Source organism: Drosophila ficusphila, unplaced genomic scaffold (genome assembly GCF_018152265.1).
Source record: "Drosophila ficusphila isolate 14025-0441.05 unplaced genomic scaffold, ASM1815226v1 contig_636, whole genome shotgun sequence".
Taxonomy (NCBI): domain Eukaryota; kingdom Metazoa; phylum Arthropoda; class Insecta; order Diptera; family Drosophilidae; genus Drosophila; species Drosophila ficusphila.
Window position 1 is genome coordinate 1,165,047 of NW_025064569.1, and position 16,991 is coordinate 1,182,037.

General features: G+C 42.3%; 1 protein-coding gene across 1 annotated transcript; it reads right to left on the minus strand.

Moving 5' to 3' along the window:
- Nucleotides 1-5,736: 5,736 nt before the first annotated feature.
- On the minus strand, nt 5,737-9,727 carry LOC108093447 (stress response protein NST1). Its single transcript, XM_017193513.1, has 2 exons — nt 9,558-9,727; nt 5,737-7,606 (listed from the first exon to the last, which is right to left on the minus strand). Exon 2 carries the CDS (start codon nt 7,595-7,597, stop codon nt 5,975-5,977), a length of 1,623 nt encoding a protein of 540 aa, XP_017049002.1. The 5' UTR covers nt 7,598-7,606; nt 9,558-9,727; the 3' UTR covers nt 5,737-5,974.
- Nucleotides 9,728-16,991: the final 7,264 nt, after the last annotated feature.

The window sequence follows — 16,991 nt, forward strand, 5'->3', positions numbered from 1 at the left end:
TTTTGACAGGAAAAGAAGCGGAAACTCGTTTCTGTTTTTTAAGTTATAACAACACAAGGATAATGCTTCACGAACGAGTTTTCCGACTTCTGTATACCCAAAAAAAAGGGGGAAATACGTAATACGGGACTTCTGTAAACAGATAACAATCTTAAAAAAGCTCGATATAATAAAGACTTTCCAAAGGTTTGATATTTATACAGTTAATATAATTTATTTTTTCTTTTATTTTCATTCAAGAACACTATATACCCTTTCATTCTGCACAAATGTATCGATTTTGTGCGAATGGGGCTTCGTTTAATAAATATTTAGCAAAATGTATATTTCCACACAAAATTAAATTGTTACGAAAGCTAAATACATCAGTTAAGTTAAAGCGACGTTATGTACACAAATATACATATATTTATCAAATATCAATATAAATGAATATTTGTAAGCATCAAATGTACATGACAGTGTAAGCAAGTTGCCGAATCGACAGGAATATTTATAATACAAATAAAGTTTAACATTAAAGTGTTAAGTAAGAAAATATCTTTGAATATGTGGTATGATCAAAAAAGTGGTTAATCTGCATTTATAAGTTCGTTGTTCAACTTAGGTAAGTAGGTACAGCCAAACATTGTTAATGAATTTCAAAAATAATCACATTATGATGCTATCTTATAATGATAGTCTGAGACAGTTTAAAGAAGGTTTCGTCCCTTCCCTGGTCATTGTTAAATTCGTTGAACAACTCTGCTAAACATTGGAATTTGCAGGAATTTTGAGTCATGAAAATCCTAAGTAGAGCATAAATTACAAATATGCATCTAACTGGCACTAAAAAACCAAATTAAAAGCGGCTACAAATTTGAAATAAAACAAAAAATTGCTTTCATTAACAAATCTTTAAGTGCTGGCTAACACGCAAAACCAAACCATCAAAGCAAAGCCGAAATTAGAAAATCCAACTCGGAAAACTCTTCAAAAAGCTCGGGCTAATAAAAGCCCTTTCCAGTCCTTGCGAGTGTGAGTGTGTGGCCCCGTCGGTGTGTGTGCGTGTGTATTACGGCTAGTTTTTATTACATTTGTTTCCAGGAATTTTCAGACATGCCAAAACAGGTGCAACCGCAGCACCATTCGGCTTACGTGAGTTGCTTGTTTGCTCCTTTTTTAGTGCATTTTCATGGCTTTTCCTCTTGCATGCTTTTTTCCCCCGCTGAGTGGCAGAGTGCCATGACCCATGGGAATATCTGACAGACATTTTGCATATAATCCGAATAAATCTCAAGGTTAAAGTGTTGTAAATATGCATTTACCTCATCGGAGATTGGGTAACGTTAACCGAGCCATTGCCCGAGTGACCTGAATATTTTCGATTTTAATAATGACAAAATATTCTGGGCTATTATGCGCCCTGGCGGCTCTCCACGGTGGCTAAAAAAGTTATCCAATGCAATTCTATAGAATGCCGGCAATTTAAGGTCGGCAGACTGTTTAAAGCCGCTCCATAACTTTGGTATATGTTTGAGTATTTGGCATCAATGTGGATGGCAGCATATTTTCCATATTATTCAGATACAGGGCTTTATGTATTGCAACTTTATTCTTTTCATTTCGATGGCTATAATTACAGGAACAGAACGTCAATCAGCAACTACTTCTTCAACTAATGTCACTATATAAAAAAACAATTACAATGACAAAACTATAGGTCAAAGTTTTTCAAGAGGCACGACCTAAAATAATGTTCTTCTGTCAACATTGCTTTGTCTTTCTGGAAGTACAATTAAGTATTCATAGGTAAAAATTTTAAATTTGATCAAATTATATTGAACAAAGTGGATCTAAATCTTTTGCTAAGAAGTGCCACAAACTTGGAATTTTGAACCTAGTAAAAAATATTATATCTTATACCATAGAAATTGTTTTTGCTGCCAGAAACTGTATAAAGTTGGCGGTTTACACATCCTAGTCATTTATATATATAACCTGACTGTAAATCTGGGTACAAATTTTAACAAAACAGTCAGCATTAATGTTGTGGTGTCTTTATTTGAAAGAAGAAGATACAACAAAGAAAATGTTGGCTTCATTCCTTCAAATTTTAATAGGAAACATGATTTTATTTGATTTAATAACCTGATTTACTTTTGTTCGAGCTTGCTAAATCCATATCAAAAACCTCCTGGCTAAATGTTGCTCCAGTTATGGTTTGCCTTACTAAGAATACGACAGTTTAACCACTCCTAAATTATTCAGATAATAAGTATTTAATTATCGTTAGTGCCAATGAGATAAGTATACAGAGATAATGATCTTGATCTTGATCATGATGCAATCAAAGGTACGCCCTAGTAGGTTTGCGGATATTACAGCATTGCAGATATCAGTAACTTTCTCTATAAAATCGTTTTTAAAAAGGATACGCCTGAAACAAGCACAGAGTGGCATACCTCCTCGGGTATTTGGCTTTATTGTTCATTCCTCTAATGGTGGGCCGTACTACCGTAGAAGTCATGATTATTGCTCGATAATCTATTTCTCAACGGCTTACCAAGCTCACCTTCGTTCCCTTAAATTCAATTAACAGCAAGCAATTACACAAGCTCAGATACGCTACCCGAAGCAAACTTATATATTAGCATAATTACAAGTATTCTGCGGGGCAGCGCAAAAGAAATCCAAGCAGTGGCGCCAGTTGTCGGGGCAAATGGCATCTGGAAGCTCTGAGTACAATTAACATTACTTAAATACACATTAAGGTTAAAGACGCGAAATTTCTTCATGTTTTGGGGCTATTTTTTCAGCGCTGAGTTGTTTATCAACCGAGGGGCCCTAAAAATTGCGTGACGCACAAAAGGAAAGCATTTCAGCACACAGGGAAAAGAGAAAGGTGAAAGGGAAAGAAGTTTCGGGGGAAGGGAACTCAGTGCTGAACAGAAAGGGCAATGAAAATAAACACAGTAATTAAGTTAATGAGCATTTTGAGATTTATTATTAATTTTCTTTTGTTCTCCCCGAAATGCGGTGCAAAATCATTTCGAAAAATGTTCTGTGGTTATTTGTTATAATTATTGGCAAGCTTTCGCTTTCGTCCCAGTTTTTTTCGCTGCCTTTGATTTACATTTAAAGCGCTTCGAGCCCGCAAAAATGCGCTAATCCACATCCTGGATTTTGTTTCACATTAATTGTTTTATTTTGTTTGTGGCTTCGTGTGTGCCCTTAATTGTTATTTAAATGCTTTGCAAATCATTTTAAATATTGGCGAGCGAGGGAGGTTTTTGAGAGGTTTTGTCGAAAATGGCTCGCTAATTTATAGGCAGTCGTAAAAATCTCTGTCGCCGACTTGAATATTTTGTCATTGTGCCATCCGCGATTACGCAATCCTCATGTGAAAATGGCGCCATTTAGCAGTTTTTGCTAAATTTTACGATTCCGTATTAAAGTTTATAGCCTGACAAAGAACGGAGAACGCTTAGCTGTTGCGAGAGCGGACAACAAATTGTGTCCAGTACTAAGTTGCACATACGGGTTATAAAGCCATTAAAAAAATACAAGCCTGTGTAAGCAATGAGTATCTTTTATGAACCAGTTCATGGAAAAGAAATCCTCGGAAATCAACAGGGGAACACAAGGGAATAAATGGTTAATGCTAGTCATTGAAGGGCACAATGTATCCAATTTATTTATCAATTTCCATACCAATATACTAATAAGGGCCATCGCAGGAATATATACCGTTCCTAAGACGATTTTATTTGAAACCATTATCAGTGCTCCACAAAGTAATGATAGTGCTAATGACGAGAGGCCCGAAAGCGATTAGGCGAGCTCACCGAACATGTAAACAAATTGCCAGCTAACTAGAGGACTAATCACCTGAAACCCCCATTCTCCCACACAAAACGGCACACAAATAGCCCGAAAGCTCCCTTGGAACCGAACTGATAACCCACATAATCATGTCTGAGTCGCTCCCATCGTGTAAACAAAACTACAATTAATCAAAGATTTTTACCTAACGGGCTATATTACACGAGGCTTTGGTTAATTGCATAAATAAAAACCTGCCGAGTGGGGAGGGTGGAGAAAAGCTTAATTAAGCCTGCTCCACCGCCTGTCGACTCCCCGTGGACCTGGCAAATAAATAATAAAAACACAAATTGACACAAACGCACACAATAATGGCGAGATGGTAAATGGAACAAACAGGGCTCACACGGCCAACGAACACAGGGAAAGAATGGCCAACCCGGAAGTGCAGTGTCCTCAGACAGATTCTGGGATCAGGAGGGGGAGGGATATAGCCATATAGCCGTCACCGACCCAGGGCAGAGGTTATCGTTTTGAGTTTCTTCCAGGGGACGCAGTGGGTGGGCTTCTACTAACCTTCCCCGAATGGGTTCGTTAAGTGGGCAACCAGGCACCATCCACTTACACATGTGAGCACTCCGTGGTCGCCAGTTGAACATTTTTAATTGCCGTTTTCGGGCACGTGGAAACACACTGCTGAAAACTATTGTTATAAAATAGGGATTGGCAAAGGTAACACGATGTATACATTTTAATTATTCTTTCTGGAACCTATTTAGGCTATTATGAATTTAAACAATTAACGAACTTTGTTTTTAAAACTACCAAAAAAGGAATTTTTGGTACTTGTACAAATATGTCTCTAAATATGAAAATAATTTTTAAAAATAAAATGCAAACTTTACAGTCTCTCAAAAAACGTAAATTAATAGGCTTAAAAAAGCATTTTGTAGCTTTTAAGCAATTTTTTCCTTATGTCAACTTGGGTAGGTTTCTGAAAATATTGAAAGAAGATACAATTTTTTCTGGCGTGCAGTAAAAATGAAAATATTTTCCTGTACGTTTTACTCGATGTTGTGTTTTCACATTAGGTAGGTATGATTAGGTAGATTAGGGGAGTAGGTCCCCCTAACGCAGTGGCGTAGCGTGCCTTGTCGGGGCCCCGTATAAAAAATTTTTTGGAGGCCCTTATATGGAAGTAAAGATTTTTTACAAAAGAAAACAAGAAAGGAAGCTAGCTTCGGCAAACCGAAGCTTTTATACCCTTGCAGTCATCAAATATGTCGAAAAAAAATACATAACGGCTAAACCACATCGAAGCTAAGACGATTTTTCTATTCATTTTCTATATTTTCGACTATTGTTCAAATGACGGCTATATGATATACCGGTCCGATTTTAATGAAATTTAATTCGGTATTCAAGAGTCGTTAGAAAACTCTATATTCCAAAAATCATGCTTGTCTGATGAAAAACAACGATGTTACAATTTTGATTCCGGTTTTTCTATATAGATTTTTCGATCTTTCCTATGGCAGCTATAAGATATAGTTGTCCGATTTTTATGAAACTTTTTTCTCAATATAAGAGTTTTTAAAAACTTGATATTCAAAAAATCATGCTCGTGGGATAAAAAACAACGATGTTATCAATTTATTTCCATTAATCTAATATATAAAATTCTCGTGGAATATATGTACCTTATGGGGTCAAATTTTAAATATTCACTCTTTCACACTTTGGGGGCCCCCGTGGCCTGGGGCCCCGTATAATTGATACGGCAAATACGGCGGTAGCTACGCCCCTGCCCTAACGCTTCGTTAGTTTTCCAATGGCCACAATATTTTTATCTAGTCAAACATTGAATTACTTACTTTCAATAACAAAATATTCACCGGCGAGAACACAAAATCCTTAAGTTTAAAGACCAAATTTTCAGTGGTAATATTTTTTTGTGGTTTATTGGTTAACTTGCAAAGCTAAAACAAAGTACGTTCCACCGCCACAGTCCAAAAACAACAGGTTTGCCAATACTTTTAAGTACTTCTTGTGCTGGCCCAGCAAACCGGCGATCCGATCCCGAAGCCGACCCCCAAACCAGTCGCCCTGGTCAAGCTGGCCAAGATTGCGTTTTGGGCTGAAGGGCGATGGACTAAGTAACACGAGAACATCAACGACTGCGCCCGGAGTCCTGCGGATCGATGTTGGACACCCACTGCACCGGGTTGATGTAGATGTTCGAGATGGTGCCGCGCAGGGTGTCGAAGCCCTGGTTGAGGGGCACCGGCTTGGCCCGCTTGTCCACCTGCTTCATCCAGTTCTTCCAGGCGCCCTGCGAGCGCTGCTTGCGCTCCGCCTCGAGCTTCCGCTTATTGGCCTCCAGCTTCTGCAGGCGCTCCCGCTCGCTCTGCTGCTGCTCCCTCTTGACCCGCTCCCACTCCTTGAGCCGCTTCTTGGTCACCTCGGGCGGCACCGTCCTCGCCGGACCGCAGCGGGCAGCGGATCCAGCGGGTCCAGAGCCGGTACCCAGTCCGGAAACCGATCCCGAGACCGAGGAGTGGCCCGAGCCCGAAGGACTTGCCCTGCTGGAGGCCTTCTTGCGAATGAGCTGCTGTTGCTGCTGCTGCTGCTCCTTGCGGCGGCACCACTCCTGGAAACGCTCCTGCGAGAGCTGATGGCGCAGAGCCGCCTCGGCCTCCTGCTTCTCCCGCTCCTGCTTGGCGGCCAGCAGACTGCGCTGCTTCTGGGCCGCCTTGCGCGCCTTCCACTCCTCGTAGGCCGCCTGCCCCTGGCGCTCCTTGGTCTCCTCCAGGCTCTTGTAGTAGGTGGACGCCTCCGAGTTGGCGCTGGCCAGGCTCAGCGAGGGCACGTCCGCCGGTTCGAGGGCTCTGCCGTACATCTCCGTCCAGCTGCAGGTGGACACCGAGGAGCCGTCGTGGAGGCGGCTGCTCCCCCGCTTGCTGCTCCCCTTGGTGCTCCGCTTGCTGCCGCGGCTGCTCAGGTCGTAGGTGCGACTGGACATCTGGCCCTGCTCCTGCTCATCCCTGTCCTGCCTCTCCTGCTTGACCTGTCTGTCCTGTCCCTCCTGCTTGAAGAAGGTCTTCCCGCTGACGTTGTCCTGGCTGTACTGGCTGTCCGGCTTGAAGAAGGTCCTTCCGCTGAGAGTGTCCAAGTTGTCCAGCTCCTCGGCGCGCTGTGTTACCGTAGGCGTGTAGCTGTCGAAGGAGCTGAGGCTCTGCCCGTCATGCTCGAGGTTCATCACGGTCTCGGTGTCCGTGGCGGCCGCGTCGTCCGCCTTTCCCAGCAAGCTCATTTGATCTGGCTCCATCTGGTTCTCGGGTCCTTCCTCAGGCTCCTCAGAGTCCTCCGCGTTCCCGTAGCTCACCAGGCCTTCTCGCAAGGCGTCCTTCGCCTCCTCCTCGTCCAGTTGGTTGCAGAAGCTCAGGATCGAGTTCGTTTCGCTTGCCGAGTCTTCCAAAGGGTCCCCCACTCGAATGTCTACATCCTTATCCACATCTTCATCCACATCCACATCCGGCTCAGTATACGTATCCACAGGCTTGGTTTCCGGTTGGGGCTCCGCCCCGCCATCGACGTCGCTCTCCCCGTCGCCCTGGCCCACGAACCTTACGGTGGGAGCTCCGAAGGTGCGATCCGTGTAGCCCAGCACCGACTCCGAGTCCTCCGAGTCACTGACGTCCGACAAGGTCAACGGACGCAGAGAGCGCCTTCCCGAGATCTGCTGGCGATCCACCACCGAGCCATCGCTGCTCCGACGCGCTACAAAGGCCATTCTAGCAGTCTGGGGAGGATCGAGGAGGATACCGAATGAGGTGAGTACAGAATTGTTGTGTCTATCGAGTGTGTCTGGGGCTGAATTGGAAGCCCAGGTGGACTGACGGTCCCAGCACAGATTGCTTAGGGAAGTAAAATTATAGTTTATCAATCATTTAAGAAAATACAAATTATCAATCAAAAAATACAAAGCGTTTTTGCGAAACCAAATACAGTTCAGCCTTTAATTGCTATCAAGTTTCCGGCCTGACACTTTGCAAATATGATGTTTTCCGACTGCGCCAGATGCACTCGCACGTCCGAGGCAGAATGAAAACATTTTAACTAATGACAAGCAATTACTTAAACAACGGGTCGAACGACAAAGAGGGGGTGAAGTCAGAGGTAATTAAAACTCAACCCCACACACTCCCCCAACCACACACTCACACACACACACACACCCCTTGCTCACTCGCCGGCTGAAAAGCGTTTGTTGTCCTTCGTGGGCCTTTGTGGGCTGGTGATTCTTGCTCCTGCTCTCGGCCAGGTAATGAGCGGGTCTTTCGTTTTTAATGAGTCCCGGCACACACGGAGATACAGCTCCACGCGTCCTGCTCAGGTGTAATAAAAAAACTTATCGCCGCTGGCTTTTAGGCGCCTTCGCTCGCAGCGTTTGACAAACACAGCGAAATGATTTTGTGCGTCCTTAAACGCTGTATCGTCTTGGCTCTCAAATTAAAACCGAAAGGTGGGTGACACAATTAAGTTGGCCCTTTATCAACGACCTGCCAAATGACTTGTCAAAAAGTGGGCGTGGCCAGGTGTGCGGCTTGCGTGTGCTCTTCACTGTAGTGGCACTGTTCTGATTCGAGAATCAGGTCAAGCGATAATGTTTTTAAAGTCGGTCGCACAATAAAAAAGAGCACTAAACGGGCTTTTGCTTGGGAACTATTATTGCTCAATTATGTTCTACGCTTAAGCTCAAGCCAATCCTGTACATTCCCACATAAAACAAAAATAGGCTTTCTTACAATAACGAAAACCTGCATTTTAAATCCACACACAGTACCCACAGTTAAATGGAATAAATAAATAACTAGTTCAAATAAGGACACATTCCATTATATTCTACAAGTCTTGCCAGATATTTTTGCCTTTATAAGCAAACTAGTTTCATAGTCGCATAAATTTAAACAATAATAAATACCTGTTAACAAACAATGAGAATTCTAATGGGTTAAGTTCTTTATTGAATGCTTTTCAACAGCAACTAATATCGGATCACTAATTTCATCGATAAACTACACTCAACTCGTAATTACTTCAATGTTTTCATTTGGAAAGTATTCATCAACAAAGCTGTTGCATAGAATAAGGAAATTCAAACAGGTGGTAAGCCATGTCATTGTTCAGTTACACATTTCGGGCACGCTCGCAATAAAAGTTTTATTTTTAATAATAATTACATTTTTACCGTGCTATTGTCACGGAGCGGGCATTGATTATTGGACGCCTGTTCGCCGTCTGTTGGCCTTTGGGCGCTCGTTTAATTAAAAACGTGACAATTTTACCTGTGGCCAATGCGGCGCATATTTCATACGCCGTGTGTGACCACTGACCGACTTCCCAAATGACGTTGTTGCAGCCCATCGAGAATACTCCCATTTGAAAATAATAAAACGTTGTTTACATTCATAACAAACATTGCACGTTTTGCCGTCGGACGTCGTTACATTTCACTTTCGCCGGCCACAAATTTAATTAAGTGTATGAATATGACGGCAGCGGTGGACGAGGCCACCGGGAATTGTTTTTTAATCAATGAAGCGTCAAATTGAACTGATTAATTTTGCCTCTTTACCAAACGAAACCGTTTTTTACCAAGCTCATGTGTCCAAACAATGGTCTTGAAATAAATTGATTTGTGCAAACCAAAGTTGCGAGCTAAATCTTATTACGGCTTTTAGCCGACTTACCAAAAATGATGATGTTTACTGAAACCACGAAGAAAATCCTGAACGCACCTGGATTCCCAGCAGTTTACTCGTGGCTGCGTATTTGAGTGAAAAGAAAATATAATTTCTTGATATTTTTGTAAATGTGAGAGTGAATTTGTGTTAAGTGCGACAGCTTCAAAAAGCTAGGCCCTCTGAGATCTGTGACGATTTCACCTAATTAGGTGAGTGAAGCAGCCAGACGGAGTTAAGAACACATCGACAATATCTCCTCCCCCATCGAGGTATCGGCATTGACGTCTTCAATTCTTGGCAGCTCACGCACAACACAGTGTAAAGAGTGAACTGCCTGGCACACCGCAAACAAATCAGATAAGTAAACCCCTAACCGAAAAGAGAACCCGAGAGGTGGAAAAGTTCGGGGCGAAAACCTTTAGCAAGCGAACTTAGTGGGCCAATTTACTTAAGTGACTTGTGCCCAGTGCACAGGTTGCGACAGTTAAAATGGCGACTTTTATACGGAACTCGAAAATCGATTAATTCTTTTTTGATAATATTCAGAACAACACAAAATCCCGCTTTTTAATTAATTAGTTTCTTATATAAAAGAAGATATTTTAAAGCCCACCAATATCTCTCAAAGGTTCTGGAGATATAAATGCATATAAAAACAGAATTGTTTATAAGAATTTTATAATCCTAACACTACTTTTTTTTTATATTTTTTTTATATGTTTTAAAATTCTAATTATTTTAAGTGCTTTGAGGTCTTAAGGAGTTCCTTTTCTCAGATTGACTAATATTTTCAGCTTCAGTGACTGACATTTCGCGCTCTCGATGTCCTGAACTGCGGCGGAACTTCCTAATTCCAATTAACTGTGGCTATGGCCAGCGGATTGGCTGGCAGCTAACCCGGCACATTTAATTAACAAACTTTCGAACAATCGGTGCTGAAATATTGCCGACGACTTAGATGCGGTGGTTGGGCCAAAAAACTCACGAAAACTAGCGAAAATTTGAAAGTGTCATGAATCTCGTGTGACATAGTTTCTGAGATGAATCGGCTTAGAAGGCAGACACCGAGCAGACACAGGCGACCGCAGCACACACACACTAACACACACACGAAACCCAAAGGATGGCATAAAGGACGAAAAGGCGACGAGGCTTTGCAGCTACAGTTGCCCCCAAGCCGTAATTGGTTGCGTCACTGCATAAGTCACGAGTTCGCCTCTAGTCCCACACGCAATCCAAAACACCCACACCCACACACAAACACTTATACACACACCCCCCACCCACACACCCACACCGCAGCAGGCAACACTCGGAAAGTATGCTGCATTTAAATAAGATAAATGCAAGCGCCCACTAATTGAATTGCTGACAAGATTTTCCAGGCCCCACAGCTCACAGTCTGCGAACCCGACCAGATTGTTGTCGTCTCCTGGAATTTCGGTAATTAATAATTTCACGTAAGCGGAAATGTGAAACAAGCATGAAGACCGCATCGGGATCAACAGGAGCAGCTGGTTTCGGAGCAGGGAAAGTTTGCTATCTGATTGTTGTCGAGCGAAATGGAGACATGGACTGCGTTTCACTGGCTTTAAGTTTGCAGTGGCTGCAAGTTTGTTCAGCCACCAGCAGTTCATGAGCGGAAAAGTGGAATGTGTTCGGTGCGAGTTTAGCCAAAAGATATGTCTGTCAAGTGCAGATTGAATAGGCGATCCTCCTCAATGTTTGGCACATAAAACTAGTATTACTTAAATTAAAAAGTAGTTCAATCAATTTTTCACCAAATGCGATGCATGGTACATGCAGAAGTATGAAAATGAATTATATTATATTATATTATATTTATTATTATAACTAATTTAAGGTTGTTTGTATATTGTATGTTCGGAAATCACTTCTTTTTAATAAGCGAGTAGAATATTTTCTACTATTTTTAAAAATCGATATTGTTGATCTTGAACAAACTCTTTTTAAGTGAACGCCAACTCTTCTTATGAAAATAATGGCTCTCCTTTTTTATGAAATAACATGGATACAGACTGGATTGATTTTGAGATCACGGATGTGTCACGGATTATGTCCTTGTCATAAATAGAAGAGTTGCATGGCAAGCCAAAAAACTTGATGCCTCAAATAGCGTTGGCATTTAAACGGATTCATATAACTTCGTTGCTTGAGCAGAAACCGCTGAGAAATTTTAGAGAAGGTCGGGTGTAGACTTGAAGCTTACAGCTTTTTAAAGAATCATTTTAACAATTGCAAGCTGGTACACAGAATAGTATAGGACTTTAAACTTAGAACAAGAACAACAATAGATAGACCTACTAGAAGTAGAAGTTTTATTCGCAAACTCTCGGAATACGTTTGTTGATTGAATGATATAGCATTGACCTCTAGCCTTCCGACTGCCCTTCCCCGTAACGATGATCCCCCTTTGGGAATTTTAATATTTTAAATTTCTAATATAAACAGCCCGGAGTGAGCATTCTGGAGATAGAGGTAGAGGTAAAGGTGAGTGGAGTGGCTGAAGCCAGACGACAGCGGAGTGGGTTAAAAGCCTGAGCCCCTGACGAACACTTTTAACTTCAGTCCCCTGCCATGACTTATTTGTGAGTCCTCGTTCCGCAAGTTTGGGGGGGGGGGGGGAAGGTGGCGTAGCAAAAAGAGAAAATAAGCTAAAATAAAACTGATTTCATTACCTTGATTAGTTGGTCTCTTCAAGTCTTCCCCTGCTATTTGTCAGTTTGTTTGCCTGAGTTTTTCTGCACACACATTTTGAAATCCCACGATTCGTTTATGATGGCAGCCGGCGGAAGGACGACGCAGGAGTGGGATGCCAGGACCTGATGTTGAGGCCGGGCTTTTGGCCAGCATCGCTCTGCACTCGCCATTTTTTGGGTTCAATGCAAACATTAACCTCATTAGCATTCCGCTCTGAATGGATGGATACGTTTACCCCGGCGGAATGTAACTGCCTTCTTCGCTCCCCTCGTTTCACTTACACTGCTCCTTTTTATTTAAATGGATTAATTTTAATAGTTTAAGCCGATTTGTTTGTTTTCAATTGAGCTGTAAGTGCTGTTTAAGGGCAGCGTTTTAACATTTTTTCTTCTAATTAAATAAAAGGATTGCATGGAGGGGATGATCTCAGGTGGGATCATAATAAAAAGCTTCTACACAGCAAGAAACAACGCAGACAAAGGCGTCATATTCAGAACACTGTTGTAATATATTACCACTCTTGAAAAGCTAATTTATATACTAAAGATGCTAAGGTATCAGATCAAACTCCTCATCCTGGTCCTTATGGCATTGTAACTGAATAATCTGTGTTACAATACGACTAGTTGCACACTTAATATCTTAAAAGGAACGCCTAGCAAGGAGTCCACCCTCCCTGTGAGAACCCTCTTGAAATTACCCTTTGCCACTTGGCTAATCCCCGCCTGGCGTTGGGCGATCCAGGCAACTTTCTTTCCTGCTGCAAAGTTGCAACAGGAGGAGAAAGCGGCTTAATTAAGCATAGAATGGCTCTCATCTCGCCTGCAGCACTCCGGCAAGTTCTGCAGTTTTTATGCTGCCGCCTAAGTAGCTGTTGGTAATTTTTTCTAAGCCACACTCATAGACCAACACTTCAGCGGGGCGACTGGAGCTTGCACAATTTTAATTGCGTTTCCGCTATTTTTGATGCCTCTTGAATTTATAATTCCATCGCAGTGGTGCCACTGAGCTTCTCGCTCTTTCTGTTCTCCCTTCAGCCACTGGGCACGTCCTGAGAAAAATAATTCAATTAATTACAAAGCGGACAGGTGCAAGGCAGCTACACTTAATATTAATCATACGCAGTGTTGGCACCGAAAAAAGGCTATCAGAACGGTGACCGTAAAAAGCGGGCCCTCCGACTCGCGTTTGTATCTAATAAACATGTTTATTTCATTAGAGCTACACATGCGGCTATTCCACCCGCCCCCGCCCCCTCCCGCTGCCACGCCCCCAAGGGATATCATTTGCCCTAGACCCAACGATTCCGACATGAAAAATGCGTTCGCGAAAGTTGCCACGAGTCCGCTCACTTTATGATTGGGGATTTTTTCGTGGCGCCACTAATGTGCCATAGCTGCCGTGCGTTTCCTTCATTTTTTTTCTTTTTCCTCACTCTCCCCCACTACGGAGCATCCTGCGCCGTTGGCTTTTCCCACAGAAGCTCTGCTGTCGACATCATTACAAATAAATTGAGCGTGAAAGATACATTTCGCCAGCATTGACATGCAGGAATGATAGGCACATTTCCCCGACTCCCTAGAGGTTCGTCAAGGCAAGACCGTGAGACTCTGACTGGTCCTGTTTTACTTTAAAGCAACCTCTTCACAGCTCCAGAAGTAGTCCTGAAGTAGTTCTCTGAGTAAGAGAATAAATTGTCACCATTTAACGAACTTATATATGTGGTCTCCCTTTAGTAATTGCAATAAGCTTCTCAGTAACAAGTACAATAGTCTCAAGACAAATAACTAAGAGCTGAGTTTTATTAGGTGCATAAAAGGATTTTCGAAGTTGTTCGTCATTGAATTGTAAAACAAACTTTCCCTTAGGCCTGCTCCCTTTCTGTCTGATCTGAGCATATAAATTTAGTATTCTTACGACGTTTAAACTATGCATATACCTTGCTATTGATAATAAGAAGGTAACTTTTATGTTTTTTTCTTTAAAACTAGTTTAATAACTTACTCGTTTGACTTCTGATTCATTTATCTGCAAGCGTAATCTAATTCTAAGACTGTAGGTCTTAACCCAAATAAGATTACCTGCTATTATTGGCCTAAAAGAATTTAAAATGCCCCAAAAATTATTTAATTAGGTAGTGTGCCTAGAGAAGCACGATGCTCAGTATAAATTCAAATTTTACAAGTCCCTCTTCCACGTAAGATGCAAAGTGTGTATTTATTATATATGTGTTCCATGTGCGACAATTTCAAAATGCGAATACAAAAGTCAATTTATTGAAAGCGAGGAAAGAGGGGAAGGGCAAGGAAAGATGGCTGCGAGAAATGTAAGCATATAAACATAACCATGAAAGATATTTGATATAATAACATACGTGACCGCATTTACAATTTCCAAATCAAATCTCAGCAGTTGAAGGATAAAGGGCGAGGTGGGGCATCCTGCTTTTGTCTGTCTATTGCCATGCATGTAAAATGAATTTGGGGCTGAAAAGCAGAGCGGCCAGGGGTTGGGCTAAGTGTGCTTGGCATGCTGTGAAATTTGTTAACATTTATGCATTATCATTTCGGCTTACGACATTTAATGATAGCTGGGATGTGCAACAATGTATTTCGCCGCTGGCTGATAAGTGTGTCAAGGCTTCCTTAGCGATTTTATGATGGTAGTGCTCTTGCTTTTAGCCCTTGGTATTTAACCCTTTTTTACCAAGTAAAGTCACTTCTTTCTTTCGACTTGTATTACAGAACCCGACGAAAAGCGATAAAAACAAGCATCCAGTAAGTTTGTACCATTGATCAATGAAAAACTTTACAATGGAATCAAACCGAATGCCAAAACAGCTGCAAAGTGACAACGTATTAAATTTTAATACCATTTAAATACGTATTTTAAACTTAAATCAAGTTAATAACGCTTGCACGGTAATTTTAATATTATTTATAAAACAGCAGTAGCATAAATACTTCATTCGTTCAACATTAATACGACGAACATTAGCAATTCGGACTTGATCTATAAATCCTTTCCATAGCTCGTGGCAGTTTGTTATTGGTGAGCAATTTGAAAATATTTATTGGCCACACTCGCACATATTAGTTTTAGTTGCCACACTCGATCTATAATCTGCACTCTACAGTGAGAAATTAGATGGCTCAGTGTCTGCCCGTTGCCATAAGCCCAATTAAGTTTGTGGTTTCCGCAATGTCATATTTTTGAATTTGTCCGTTTACCTTTCTGACAGTTGCCTGGAGAGCCGTGGGCCTTCTCCCAGAATTCGACATGAGGGGTAAAGAGGGGTGTGGCGAAGAGGCGGGAAGAGGGGGAGGCTGGCATCGCGGCGTATAATTAACAATAATGAAGTCGTAAAACCGCAATGCAATCAGCGATGCGCAAAACACACAACTGCACGCACCCGAACCGAAACAAACAGTCGGAAGGCCGAACTGCCAACAATGCGAAAGCGGCCAAGAGCGGTTGTGTGTAGGTGTGTGTGCATGTAGATCACGGATGCGTCTGGATGCCCGTGCAGCCCCCTCTTCAGTGCCCCCACCCACCCAACTCGGAGTCAGGGTCACACGGGCATTATAAAATATTTATAAACCATTTGCACGCATAATTAGCCTGTCATTACATTTTGAGATTTTCGGCGTTCGCTCTGTTTGCGAATGTCAGTTGGCTCAATTGTGCATGTGTGTTTGTGTGTGTGTGTGTGTGTGTGTGTGTGGCCGTGAGCTTGAATCCATGTGTATGCAACTCGACCTGCGAATGAGCATTATGAGCATCCTTACTACTCTTGAACGGTCAAAATATTTATGCCAAATAATTTGGTTAATTAACGTGTATGAGAACACGAAACTAAATTATTCGCTTGGGTCTGATAATTGCATTCAAATAATTTTAAAAATTGGATTTTAAGTTTCTGCATTTTCTAAATAACAATAACAATACCAACTAACTCAGACAGGAGCTAAAAGCATCATAATATTGTTGTTAGTTGCTAACTAATTATTTTTCCGTTTATTCTAGATCCATTTGCTGGTGACACAATCAGTTTCAATTACATTTTTTGGATCCCTGAGCTGAAAAGTGAACGTGCCTGATAAAAGCATTTGTGTTATATATTATTTTTGCAGGGCGAGAGTAATACGAGTATCGTCACAAAGTAATTATACCCTTTGCGAATGAGACCCGCGACCATCCGGAGTTGATGGCCAGAATCCAGGGCTGAGGGAGCTGAGGGGACCGCGGGGTCTGTGGGGTTGGCGGGGGCTCTGAGGGGCTGGGGGCGTCGAAATGTCATGTCATGTTGCGACAGGCGTCGGACCGTTATGCACCGCTCCTGCGAGCGCTGTGTACATGTGTTCGGCCATAAAGTAATCAGCGGAAATGTCAATGGGCCGCCGCCATTTACTGATGTGTCGGCAACTGAGGTTTACACCGTCAGCCGCGACGTCATCGCCAAGGCACGTGTGTTCTTTATATGCACTCGCTAGTTTGAAGTCAGTTGCTGTTGCTGCGGTCCTGTAGTGCCGGGGCATTGTAATTAAAATTTCCCCTGCATATGGAAGTGCAATTGGCCGGACGGCGGGTTTAATTGCGCGGCTGTGTGTGTCACGACAAACCCCTTACCCTCTCTCTTCTTTTTTCCGCTTGTTTGAGGGCCAAGCAGAGAAAAACAAGTCAGAGCAACCCTGCCTGGAGAGCAAAGTACGTAGGCAT

Excerpts from the sequence above, each read along its gene's own strand:
- LOC108093447 (XM_017193513.1), bottom strand. The coding sequence starts at position 7,597 with ATGGCCTTTGTAGCGCGTCGGAGCAGCGATGGCTCGGTGGTGGATCGC.